This window comes from Erpetoichthys calabaricus, chromosome 16 (assembly GCF_900747795.2).
Source record: "Erpetoichthys calabaricus chromosome 16, fErpCal1.3, whole genome shotgun sequence".
NCBI classification, from domain to species: domain Eukaryota; kingdom Metazoa; phylum Chordata; class Cladistia; order Polypteriformes; family Polypteridae; genus Erpetoichthys; species Erpetoichthys calabaricus.
In genome coordinates, this window is record NC_041409.2 from 82,808,711 (window position 1) to 82,821,923 (window position 13,213).

Here is a 13,213-nt window from a genome sequence, read left to right on the forward strand (position 1 = left end):
CCAATCTTCAAAAGAATTTTGTGAAGTGTTGGCACAAATGATGTTACTAAATGACACCGATGAAAGGGAGTAAGTTTCATTGAAACATACATTAGAACACTCTAGACGAGAACAGGCAATTCAGGCCAACAAAGCTCGACGGTCCTATCCATTTATTTCTTACAAAAAACATCAAGTCGAGTTTTGAAAGTCCCTAAAATCTTACTGTCTACCATACTACTTGGTAGCTTATTCCAAGTGTCTATTGTTCTTTGTGTAAACAAAAACTTCCTAATGTTTGTGCGAAATTTACCCTTAACAAGTTTCCAACTGTGTCCACATGTTCTTGATGAACTCATTTTAAAATAACAGTCTCGAGCCACTGTACTAATTCCCTTCATAATTTTAAACAATTCAGTCAGGTCACCTCTTAATCTTCTTTTGCTTAAACTATATAGGCTCGGCTCTTTTAACCTTTCCTCATAATTAAACCTCTGTAGCCCTGGAATCAGCCTAGTAGTTCTTCTCTGGACCTTTTCTAGTGTTGCTATGTCCTTTTTGTAGCCTGGAGACCAAAACTGCACACAGGACTCCAGATGATGCCTCACCAGTGTGTTATAAAGCTTGAGCAGAACCTCCTTGGACTTGTACTCCACACATCAGGGCTGTATATAACCTGACATTCTGTTAGCCTTTTTAATAGCTTCTAAACACCGTCTGGCAGTTGATAGTGTTGAGTTCACTACGACTCCTAAATTCTTCTCATAAGGTGTACTCTCGATTTTCCAACTGCCTATTATGTATTCAAACCTAACATTTTTACTTCCTATGTGTCATACTTTACATTTACTGACATTAAATTTCATCTGCCACAAATCTGTCCAAGCCTGTATGCTATCTAAGTCCTTCTGTAATGATATAACGGATTCCAAATTATCTGCTAATCCACCTATCTTGGTATCATCTGCAAACTTAACCAGCTTGTTACTTATATTCCTATCTAAATCATTTATATATATTAAAAATAGCAGCAGCCCTAGCACTGACCCCTGTGGAACACCACTCTTAACATAGGCAAATTCTGATGAGGTTCCTCGCACCATCACCCTGTGCTTCCTGTGTCTGTGTCAAAACATACTAACAAAGGACAGGGAACAGTAACTTGTTTATTCTTTGGCTAGTTGCAAACCAAAGACAGTGCTAATGTTGTAGACCTACAAGTGTGGAACAGATGTCTGCTGTTCAGTTCAGTTGACATAAAAACTGCCAAAAGGGGTAACCTCTAAATATAGTTTATTTTCATTAAAATTCAGTGTGTTTATTATAAATATGATAAAGAATAACACTAGTCTTGTGGAGAACTATGGGAACCTGTAAAAAGGCATGACATTCAATGAAATCAGAGTGTCAAAGCTGAATTTTAGTAAGATAGCAACATTCATAGGAATTTAATTTACTCATATAATAAGTAACAGTTAATGGAATGATTAAAAACTTTCTTTCCTGTAGTACACATGAATATGTATGCATGAAAAATGTTAATTTCAGATGATGCCAATGTTGGAAAACTTGTATTTTCTTGAACAAGTAAACAACACTTCTGTACTTACATACATATACTATACATACTGTAATACCTGTGAAAATTCATCATCATCATCAAATGTGAAGGCCTTAAACTTTGAGCTGTTCCAATAGTCTTCTTCATCACCTTTACCTCTGATCATCTGAAAAAAACAAGGAAGTATGAATAAATTAGTAAGTGTATTCGGATTTGGCACCAACTCATAACCCCAATCCACCAGTAATGTAACCCCATTACCAAGTGGCTCTCTATTTGACATCAATCAACATGGATACTCATCTGGACAGAATCTGGATATTTTGCCCTAACCATCCTTATTTACTTTTAACCAGGCACTCTGCTTTTATTTGATACAGTATATTTTAATACAGCATTCAAAGGTACTTTGTAATGTGAATAAAATTCAATATTCTATGAAGTTGGATTACAACAGCTCACATTATGCACTTATTGAAGTCTAAACCAGACAAGGAATTCACAAGGGATTTCAATAAAAAAACAAACAAATATGACAATCAACACCTGTTGAGTCATCTCTATACCGCCCCTGTGAGCGAAGCCCTTGCTGAAATCAAGACCAATAAAACAGCAGAAATGGATGGAATATACCCAAAAGTCATCTCCAACTGTGGCCACCTTCTTAGAATCTGGTTGGCACATAAGCACTACAACAAACTTCCTTCAGCATTCAAAATTGCAAACATTATTGCACTATTCAAACCAGACAATATACCTGAACGCTACCACCCAATTTTATTACCTTCTGTTTGCTTCAAAGTACATGACAGACTGCTGTACATTACAATCAGTTCAGCTATCCAGAGCCTGCCTAATAGGCTGGCTTCTGAAAGGCTTACAGCTGCACCGATAAGTACTGGCTCTTACCAACTTTATCAAAGACGGATTTCAACAGTGACGAAAAACAGCTGTACCTTTCATTGAACCTTACAGCAGTATATGACACCATCTGGAAGAAGAAAATGCTCTACAAGCTCCCTGAAGTAATCCTGTACTTCAAAATTTGCAACCTCATCGGCAACATACTCGCCAATTACTATTTTAATGTATACCTGAAAGAGGACTGTAGCACAACAAGGAAGCTGAACAATAACGGCCTGCAGCAGGGCTCAGCTCTTATATTACTATTGTTTAACCTTTACATTTAAGACTTGCCCTCAACAGCATAACAGAAGTTCAACAATGCTGATGATATGGCCGTCATATATTATCATAGTGACTTTCACCCTCTACCGTAAATAATGACAACTGACCTGTCATCTTTAAATAACTACAGCAAAAAGTGGCGCATTAAGCCAAGCATTACAAAGACCAAAGTTACCTGCTTTCACTTTAATAGTCAGCTGGCCAACAGACAATTAAAAGTGTCATTTAACAGAATGATAACTGAAACACAATGTTAGCCCTATGTATCTCGAGGTCACACTTGATAGACCCCTGACGCAGAAGGCTCACATTTTCAAGGTAGTTGCAAAACTGAAAGCCAGAAAAAACCTGATTTAGAAGTTGGCTTACACATCATGGTGAGCATCCGCCAGTCACCTCTGAACATCATCCTTGGTCCTAGTGCACTCAGGAGCAGAATATTGTGCCCCTGTATAGCTCAACAGTCAACACACCAAGGAAACAGACATAAAATTGAACACCAACCATAAGAACCATCACAGTGTCTATGCACTCTGTACCTACTGAGTGGCTTCCCACCCTCAGTAACATCACCTCATTAGTTACTCAGTATAACTTTCGGGACTGTTGATACTGACTGAGGTCTTTGGAAACAAAGTAAAACATCTGATTTGCAAACAGGTACAAAAGTTCTAAAAGTAAAACATTTAAAGACAAAAGAAACTATAAATCTAAGCTAGAGAATATGACGGCTGCAAATAAACTTCGATCAGCTTGGAACAGTATGAAAACCATAGCAGGATTAAGGAACAAAAATAATTCTTGTATTACACTGGAGGGTTTTAATGCAGATAGAGTAATTGCCAATACTCTTAACTGGTTTTACAATCAATTTAACACCCATGATTTTGGCAATAATATACAAGAACTGAGTGTGAACCTGGTAGGTGGTCAGCATTTTAAAACAGAACAAAAAGATTTCGTAAGGGTTTTCTCTTCTGTAAGATTAGGAAAGATTCTAGACCCTGACAGCATCTGTAGTTGCACCATTAAATCTTGTGCAAAAGAGCTAAGCCCTATATTTCATTACCTTTTTAATCAGTCTCTATATAAAAAACATGTACCAAAGGTCTGAAAGGATGTTATTGTGGTCCCTGTTCCCAAAACCAGATCCCCAAAACTCAATGATTTTAGGCCAGTGGCTCTCATATCATTCTTAACAAAATCATTTGAAAAGTGGATAAAGACAGAAATCCTAAAGAAAACTGAACATATACTGGATCCTATGCAGTTTGTTTACAGGCCAAATAAAGGAGTAGAAGATGCCACCATTACATTGTTAAACTTTGTCCTCATACATTTAGAAGGTAATGGATAACATGCTAGATTTTTATTTAATGATTTTTTCCACCTGCTTTTAACACAACTGAACCACACATTTTAATCAAAAGGCTGTTAGGACAATTCAGCTTGGGGTATAATATTGTGGGCTGGGTACTGAATTTTTTTAACAAAGAGGATACAGAATGTAAGGGTACTGAACACTTTGTACGGCCAGGTCTATTCTTCAACTGGAGCTCCACAAGGATCTGTGCTTTCACCCCTTTTATTTATCTTGAACATTTGTCAGAATATATGGAAGAACAGGATTCATTTCAATTATGCAGACGATTCTGTTATTTTAAGTCTACACCTGAAAACTGACACTGATCACGTTCCAATAGTGCAGGAGTTTTTTGAGTGGTGTAAACAGTTCCATCTGCTGTTAAATGCATCTAAAATTAAGGAGATGTTAATTGCTTTTTAGAAAAAATGGTAGTAATCATGAAGATGTATGTATATTAATGGTCAAATTATAGTGTGTGTGTGCCAATGTACAAATACTGTATCTGGGCACAATAATGGATTCTAAACTAAAATTTGAGACAAATTGTGAAGCGGTCTGCAAAATGTGTCTCCGGAAGCTGTTTTATTTGCAGATAGACAAAACCCAGTTAAGATTATTTTACTGTGCTTTTATTGTATCTGTTTTATCTTTTTCTCTGGTATCCTGGTTTGGAAATCTTTGTTTTAAACACAAAGGCAAAATGGAGCAACACTCCACCATCAACTGGTCACGCACAGGAGTTCCTCACAAGATTTCTGACCATGGAGTCAGAAGAGTAGCCCAAGAACCAAGGACCACTCAGGTACAATTGCTACAGAGAAAACAATAGGCAACACACTCCACCGGCATGGCCTCTGTGCATGCTCACCATGCAAGACTCCATTACTGAAGAAAAGGTATGATGAAGCTTGGTTAAAGTTTGCTACACAACATTTGGACAAGCCTATGAAATACTGCGAGAATGTAGTCTGGTCAGACAAGACCAAAGTTTAACTTTTTATCTGTCATACTACACACCATGTTTGGAGGAGAAATGGCACTGCACGTCACCCAAAAAACATTATACCAACAGTGAAGTTTGGAGGTGGAAGCATCATGGTATGGGGCTGTTTCTCAACTCATGGTACTGGGCAGACTTCAAGTAATTGAAGGAACAATAAATGGGGCCATGTACCAAGAGATTCTGGAAAATAATCTGCTGCCATCCACAAGGATGATGAGGATGAGAAGTTGGTGCACCTTTTGGCAGGTCAACAATCCAAAATATACAGCAAAGGAAACTCTCAATTGGTTTCAGAGAAAGAAAATCAAGTTGTTAGAATGACCAGGTCAATCACCTTACTTAAATCAAATTGAACAATTGTGAAAGAAACTAAAGATCAGGGTTTACAAGAGGGTCTCCCAGAATCTTCAAAATTTAAAGTCAATCAATTTAGAAAATTGGGTCAAAAAAAAAAAAAAAAATCACACCTGAGCAGAGCAGGCGATTGGTTTCTTCATACAGGAAGCATCTTGAAACCTGTCATTACAAACAAAGGCTTCTCCACCAAGTATTAAATTAGCATATTCAATACTTTTCCTACGTGTCATTCCACTTTATTACACGGACCTTTAATTATGGCCTTTAATGTTATATTTGTGGATTTCTTGAGTTGATAACCAATGTCTGGTAAGAATGCCATGTGAATATCATCATTGGACATATATTTAATGTAAAATATATTGACGCGTTCAATACTTATTTCCCCCACATTACATCGGCTTCTACACTCATCCCAAAGACATACACGTTTGGTTAGCTGGGTAGTCTGAAGTAGCTCAGGTGTGTTTGTATAAAGGGGCGTGGCTGAGAGGCTACCAGGTCGGGGACTCCTCTAGCCTTGCCGTTGACCGTTTAGGGATAACCTCGCTTTTTTGCGGTGAAGTTTAAACTGGTAAATCTGTTTGAATACACCCGCACCAAGTAAACTTTAAAGCACGACCGAAAATAACCTTGCAAAGGAATTGCGTAATCAAACTGCGCCCCGAGTCCGCTCCACTGGCGAACGTCGCGATATAAAATCCAGGGCAAATAAAATGACAAATCCATTTGTCATTATTATAAGTAATCTAAAAATGCAAGTGTTAATAACTTTAGCATTTTCAGAATTGTTAAAAAATAAATTGGAAACTGCCAGCTACCACCATAAAAATTAAGGCTAGACGGTTCTTTTTCTCGTACTGCATATAATTTAACAATCTGCGCACAGAAATTAAAAATACTGTTATACAAAAGCAACTGATTTTTTTATTATACACTAATGATGCCAACAACAAAGCTCCAACATATAACATTTTTTATTTGTCGCCAACAGTCGCGTAATAGCATACAGCATTCTGCATGAACACAAGTCGTATACGCCTTAAAAATAATACAGAACTGGCCATTAACTTTAACGATATGAATTCTACTGCATTTGTACCTTAAAGTGATATCCTCTATTCAAATAGAAATTCCCGGCACAGCGTGATGAAAGCTCGGTGTCTCCTTCTTTTATATCAAAAGATGTGGGCGAGGCGTTTTTGAATATTGCTATCAATTCACATTACTTCTCCGGACAACAATTTCACGATGCAAAATAAGATGAGAGTCGTTTTTTAACAGCTACCCTGACAAACTAAACGCACCTCAAATACAACATATGTCTCTCGTCATATTGCCTTCCGTAATCGTTACTACTCTGTTGCAGCCTGGGAATTGTAGTTTAATGTGAACGTCAATTTTTTTGCAAACTTTATTTATACTCAACTCTCCAGCCTACTTATCCAATTGATTTGATATACTGTACATTATTAATCTCCGACCTCGGAACTGACAATAAAAAATACATAAACCTATACTAAAATGTGAAAAAAATTCAGGTTAATAAAATTTTGCAAAATAAAACGTTTTGACTTTCTTTAACAATCTATTTTGAGCTAAATTGAGCTTTCTTTCATAAATGGAACTAGATGACCCCCTATAACATACAGTAATCTATAAACATACTGTATATACATTTTCTAACCTGCCTATAAAGTTCAACTGTGTGCTCTGTATTAGCCTGGAGCCCCATACAGGGTTGATTCCTGATGGTGACTGAGATGGATGCCCATGCTAAGAGAATTTACCTTAAACTATAAAATAGTATTATTCAATAAAGCATTTATCTATATACAGTATACTTTACCTAATTTATTAAATGTCCAGATAATTGCTTCCCTGTGTATATTACAACAACTAACCTTTATTAATATATTTCAAATGATATTTTATATCCTTAATGTTAATTGTATTCGAAATTATAAGTCATGGTACTTATAAATAACATAAGCATGCATCTTATTATTGCCTTTTAGTGAATATTACTACAACTACTACTACTTCCTCTTCCTCATTGCACCTTGGCATTTGTAATACTAAGTCAATCATCAACCTTTTTATTTACACTTTTAAACTAATACAATTTTAAATTTAAATAAGATTAAAGCTGCCAATTTTTGTGTTCATAATTAAATCAGTAGGTATTAGTGTTGGATGTGCAATCCTCTTACAGTGCTGTGATCTCATCACTCCTGCAGATAATAATGACAGCAGTCGGTCAGGTTACAGATACTCATTCATTCACTTTGCTGCCCAATCTTAAGCAGACAGGTTCAGGTTTGGATCTGACTTATTCAATCAGTTCTGGACACCGCAGAAACACAGTTCTATAGATCTTCAGACTGACAGTTGCAATTTTGTACTAGGAAGATAAAATGTAGCTATGAATGAATCTATTAAAAAATGATTTTAAGTATTCAAAAGATGTGAGTAGAAGAAAATTGTTATTAGAAATTAACCAAGATATGTCAAAAGGATTCTCAGTGTAACACCTTACCCAGGAGTGAGAAGTGCCACATACCTCACAGATCTCAAATAAGGACAGATGTTTTATTAACTATCCCCTCTGTCACACAAGGGATGGATTATCAAAAGAAGAATACAGAGTATCAAATAAACCTGAATGGAAAATAAACCCTACCTGGGTCTTACTTCACAGGTCCTGGTTCTTAACTATCAGGTGAAATAGTTTTTCCCATGTGTCCACTGCCTGAACACAGTAAATCAGAAAATAAAAAATTGTCTCAAAATCACCTTCCACAGTTACTGCTTGCTTATTTCCTTCTTCAAGCCTGGCCACACTACCTTGATGCCAATCAAAACCTGACCCCAACTTACAGCCAGACCCCAAACTCAATAACATCCTGGCAGGTATTGACATTCAGTGGTAATCCTTGCACCTACTCCTGAGGTCACAGACAACATCTGAAAATCCAGAGGTTGCCTCTACCCCAGAATAGTCCTTCTGTGGTGTCTACAGGTATCTTTGCAGTCCTGGGCCCTTATTCAGAATTATAAGGCCAACGAACGCTTGATAGCTCCCTGACTGACTGATTCAACCAATGTGGTACAGGGTTCTACCTATCCCAAATGAAAACTTTTTCTTTACATCTGTTAGTTTGAGGAAGTACTCCTGGCAGTTCGTTTTGAGCTCTTGCTTTGCAGTATTTGTAGTAAATACTTCCAGGGCATCTTTTAAACACAAACAGCATGCTGTACCCATTTACTCACACTAACATTGGCGGAATGTTCCAGTGGCCAATGTGGGGTCTTTTTCTAAAAGCACAGACTCTGAAAACCTTGTCTCTGTCAAGCCTACTCTAGTGGCTCTACTAGATCTGAAAACCCTTCATTTATTTATTTACATTTACTTTAGTTGATGCTGTTTATAAAAATAGCATCTTGCAAACAAGCTGAAGGCTCAACATGCCCTAATGGGAGAATTTGGAAATGAATTAATGTTTGGTATCTAAAGCTGCTGTAAAGGTTATAAAAAGAATGTTCAATAATAAAATATCCTTCTTTTGCTTTCACTATGAATCTCTTTCTTATGTATGTATTTATTCTTTTACCAGTTCATTCATGCATCCATTTTTATTCTGTCACACATTTCTGGAGTAGATGAGTAGTAACATCCATCCATCCACTGAATCCGAACACAGGGTCACGGGGGTCAGCTGGAGCCAATCCCAGCCAACGCACAAGGCAGGAAACAATCCCGGGCAGGGTGCCAACCCACCTCAGGACACACACAAACACACACCAAGCACACACTAGGGCCAATTTAGAATTGCCAATCCACCTAACCTGCATGTCTTTGGACTGTGGGAGGAAACCGGAGCGCCCGGAGGAAACCCACGCAGACACGGGGAGAACATGCAAACTCCACGCAGGGAGGACCCGGGAAGCGAACCTGGGTCTCCTAACTGCGAGGCAGCAGCACTACCACTGCGCCACCGTGCGAGTAGTAACATTCTCAAAATAAATATGGAAAAAAAAGGAATCTTAGTGATTGGCAAACATAGATATATTGAGGGCATTAGAAATAAACTTGTTCCCTTAGGTTTAAAAATCAAGGCAGCGGTAAAGAATTTAGGGGTAATTATTGACTGTCCTGAACTTTAAATCGTATATTAACCAGATTATGAGGGCTGCATTTTTTCACTTAGCCTTCACGTAACTGGAATTTTTTTGTTTTTTCTGTTCTCCCGGCCATCTGATCTTACCTTGTTTTGCTTGATCTAATTTGTTTTTCTTTTCTTGTATCTTTCTCTTTGTCGTGTTGTAAAGCAGTTTGAGCCACATTGTGGTATGAAAATGTTCTATATACATAAATGCTGTTGTTGGATATCTGGATCCACCCTAGGCATCCATTACACACAATTTAAGAACCCATCCTGAATGGAATGCCAGATCATCACAGGGCACACTCATTTATACTGTGACAATTTAGTCTCCCATCAGGCTAACTAACCTTTTGAGGAACAACATAGCCTTATAATAATATTACCTAAAAATGGATTGGTACACAATAGTTAACACAGAACCCTCCCTTGGTTTCGTCTTCTAACCTATTTATCTTGTGGATTATGCATGTTTTTTCATATCTATGTGGGTTTTCCTCTGGGTGCTCCCATCTTCATCCAGTGTTCTAAAGATATGCAAATTAGGTTAAGGGGTGATTTAAAATTAAGTTGTATACATGAAACTGTGTATAGACTTAGACTGAGTGGCACTCTTTGTCCATGGTGGATACATAAATTGTGCCCAATAACTGCTATCACAGGAGAAGACTCCCTTCAACTTCTTAATGGACTAACTGCATTCTGAAAATAAGTAGATTGTTTATATTTTTATTAAATTAACTTTATTCATAATGAAGATCATTGCATACTGTAAAATATGTTCTGACCCTTGTCCTAAATTATGGATTAGCTGAACGTGGATTGATTTTGCATATTTCCAAATATGATTAATAATCTATTTATGTTTGTAGAACTCTTAATACAAAAAAGTAAAAAGCAAAGGATAAACAACACTTACCAAAAACCAAAGAATCATGAAATTAATGGATATTTTGTAAACTATAATATAAATAATTGAATTATACTAAATACCTGATCATGTGACCCTGTATTGAAATAGGAAGCCTGTTACAAAAGCTTGTTCTTTTGTAACACACCATATAAGAATAGTAAAAGCTTTCACCAAAATGTTATAGGTAAGACTAGTTGTTTTCTTTGAGAATACCAGCACATAAGATTTGTTTCTGTTGATTTCCAGACCTTCTTATAACTTTCCTCTACTACCACATCCATGAGTTTTTGTTCTTCATCAGCTAACAGCACTGTATCATCTGCATACCGCAAATTGTTGATGTTCATGTCAACAACCTTTTTCTCTTCAAGCTCTCTGATATACCACACAATAATTTCTATATATAATGAAAAAAGATCAGGAGACAAGACACAACCTTGTCTTGTTCCTTTCTTCACTTCTGTATACTCACTAATAAGTCTGTTTAATGTAATAGCAGCTTCCTGATCCCAATATAAATTCTTTAATAGTTCCAAGTATTGTTCATTCACATGGACATATTCAAGCATCAATTAATGGCTCATGCCTCACACGATCGAATGCTTTCACATAATCTATAAAATACACATAGATATCTTTCTGCATTTCCATAGTTCTTTCTGCTAACATCATGAAAACAAAAATCACATTTCTTGTCCCTTTATCTAGCATAAATCTGTATTGTTCTTCTGACACTTCACCAACCGTTATTTCACACAGCCTGTTTAAGAACACCTTAAGTATCACTTTAGTTAGCTGATTCAAACTAATAGTTTGATTTAGCTCACACTTTGTTGAACCTGGTTTCTTTGGAACAGCAATGAATATAGATTTACATCTCTTTTGGAAAATAACCCTCCTCATAAATTTTATTTGCCAGCTGACTAATATGTTTAATACCAAACTCATCAAAAGCTGTCAAGATATCACATCTGGTCCAGCCGCCTTCCCTTTTGTAATACTATTGAAAGCCTTCTTTAACTCATCTTCCAATATCAGACACCCATCTGTCTTCTTTATTTTAGGTAGGTTACTACGATTATCATTGAATAGCTTTGTTATATACTCTTTCAATTGTTGCAGCATCTCTTCTTGTTCCATGATGACTGAACCAACTTTTGCTTCTATACATCCCACTGTCACTTGTTTCTGTTGTCCAATTATATGTTGTACCTTGTCATGGATACACTGTGGTTTTCTTTGTTCAATGAGCTCCAGTTCTTCACTCTGCTCCATGTAAAAGTTCTCTTTTGCTTACTGACACTGTTCACATATCTCCTTGTTCAACCCCTTTGTGCTGACCCTCTACTCATTTTCCTGCGTTGTTCCATCACAGCCAGTATTTCTTTGGTCATCCAATCTTTCTTTCTCACTTTCGGACTCATTGGTAACACAGACTCAGCAACTGTAGTTACCTCTGTGCTAAATCTCTCAAATTCCTTTTGAGCTCCTTCATATTCATCCTTTCCACCTTTTTCCTCTTCTTCTTTCATTAACCTACAGTTTACTTCTTCTTGGTAAGTCCTTTTCACGTTTACTATTCTAAGCTGAGAAAAATCCGGTCTTGGTTGCCACTTTACCTGACAAACTTTTTTCAATTTATGTCACACCACTGAAGTTACCAGCACATGGTCAAACGTTTGCGTTCAGATCCCCCATAACAAACACAATCTCTTGATTCTTGCACTGTGTAATCAATTTATCTGTATCTGCATAGAAGTTCTCTAGATCATCCTCACTGCGATTAGGATCATAAATCAGTGACCGCAGATTTTCAAATCGCAACATGGAATGTAAGGACTTTATACTAAGCAGGTAAACTAGCAAATGTGGTGGCTGAAATGAAACGATTTAATATTGAAATACTGGGATTGAGTAAAGTCAGATGAACGCAATCTGGAGAAGTGAAATTACAGGATGCATCCTTCATCTACTCAGGATTGTAAAAAGAACATGCATGTTGGGTTGGAGTGGTAATAGCTGCAAGAATGGTGGGAAGCCTGAAGTTGTATTGGGCAGTTTCTGACAGAGCGCCACACCTAATATTAGAAAACTGATTTTTTGTGCAGAATCTGATGATACAGTAAATGACCTGGAACGATCGGCTTGGCTATCATTCAAAGAACTAATTTATATGTTTTTAGTAAACAGTAAAGAGCCAATTTATTAAGACATTGTGAAAAATGTATTAGTTTAATTTAAGAAATTGGGTTGAAACATGAGCCTCAAAGTTACAATTTTAAAGTTGCATATGGAATGCAGTGAGTGAAAAGGAGAGTGAAAGATTTCATTAGGCTATCAAGTACATGGAAAGTAGGTACCAGAAATGTTGGGATGTCAATATTAAGGTGGACTACTGTTGGATGATTTAAAGGGGGAACACCAGAAAAAGTGTACAGATAATGGGCCAACAAACAAAGTTTTGGATTAAAAAATCTACCAAGCAACAAAAACTACACAAATTATATGTAAGTCAAAGAATATGTATTGTTTTTTTCTTTATATATATATTTAAAAATATTAGATTGTCTACATATTTTCATGTTAAATTGATTTTGAACAATATTGCATACATGAATAAAATGTGTGATTTGTTAAATATTAATTAAAATTCTTTTCAATTTAATAGCTAAACGTGACA

At 36.6% G+C, this 13,213-nt stretch overlaps 1 protein-coding gene across 2 annotated transcripts in view; it reads right to left on the reverse strand.

The window, feature by feature from the left end:
* Positions 1 to 13,213, reverse strand: part of vipas39 (VPS33B interacting protein, apical-basolateral polarity regulator, spe-39 homolog) — a 136,428-nt gene that overhangs the window by 96,772 nt on the left and 26,443 nt on the right. Inside the window, exons 1-2 of one of the 2 annotated variants that reach the window (XM_028821225.2) lie at positions 6,557 to 6,812; positions 1,617 to 1,706 (exon numbers count right to left, since the gene is read on the reverse strand). In XM_028821225.2, coding sequence (XP_028677058.1) covers positions 1,617 to 1,706 — 90 coding nt within the window. In that variant the 5' untranslated portion in view covers positions 6,557 to 6,812. Of the gene's footprint in view, positions 1 to 1,616; positions 1,707 to 6,556; positions 6,813 to 13,213 lie in introns of those variants that run through there. The other variant, XM_051919775.1, reaches the window with a different exon arrangement.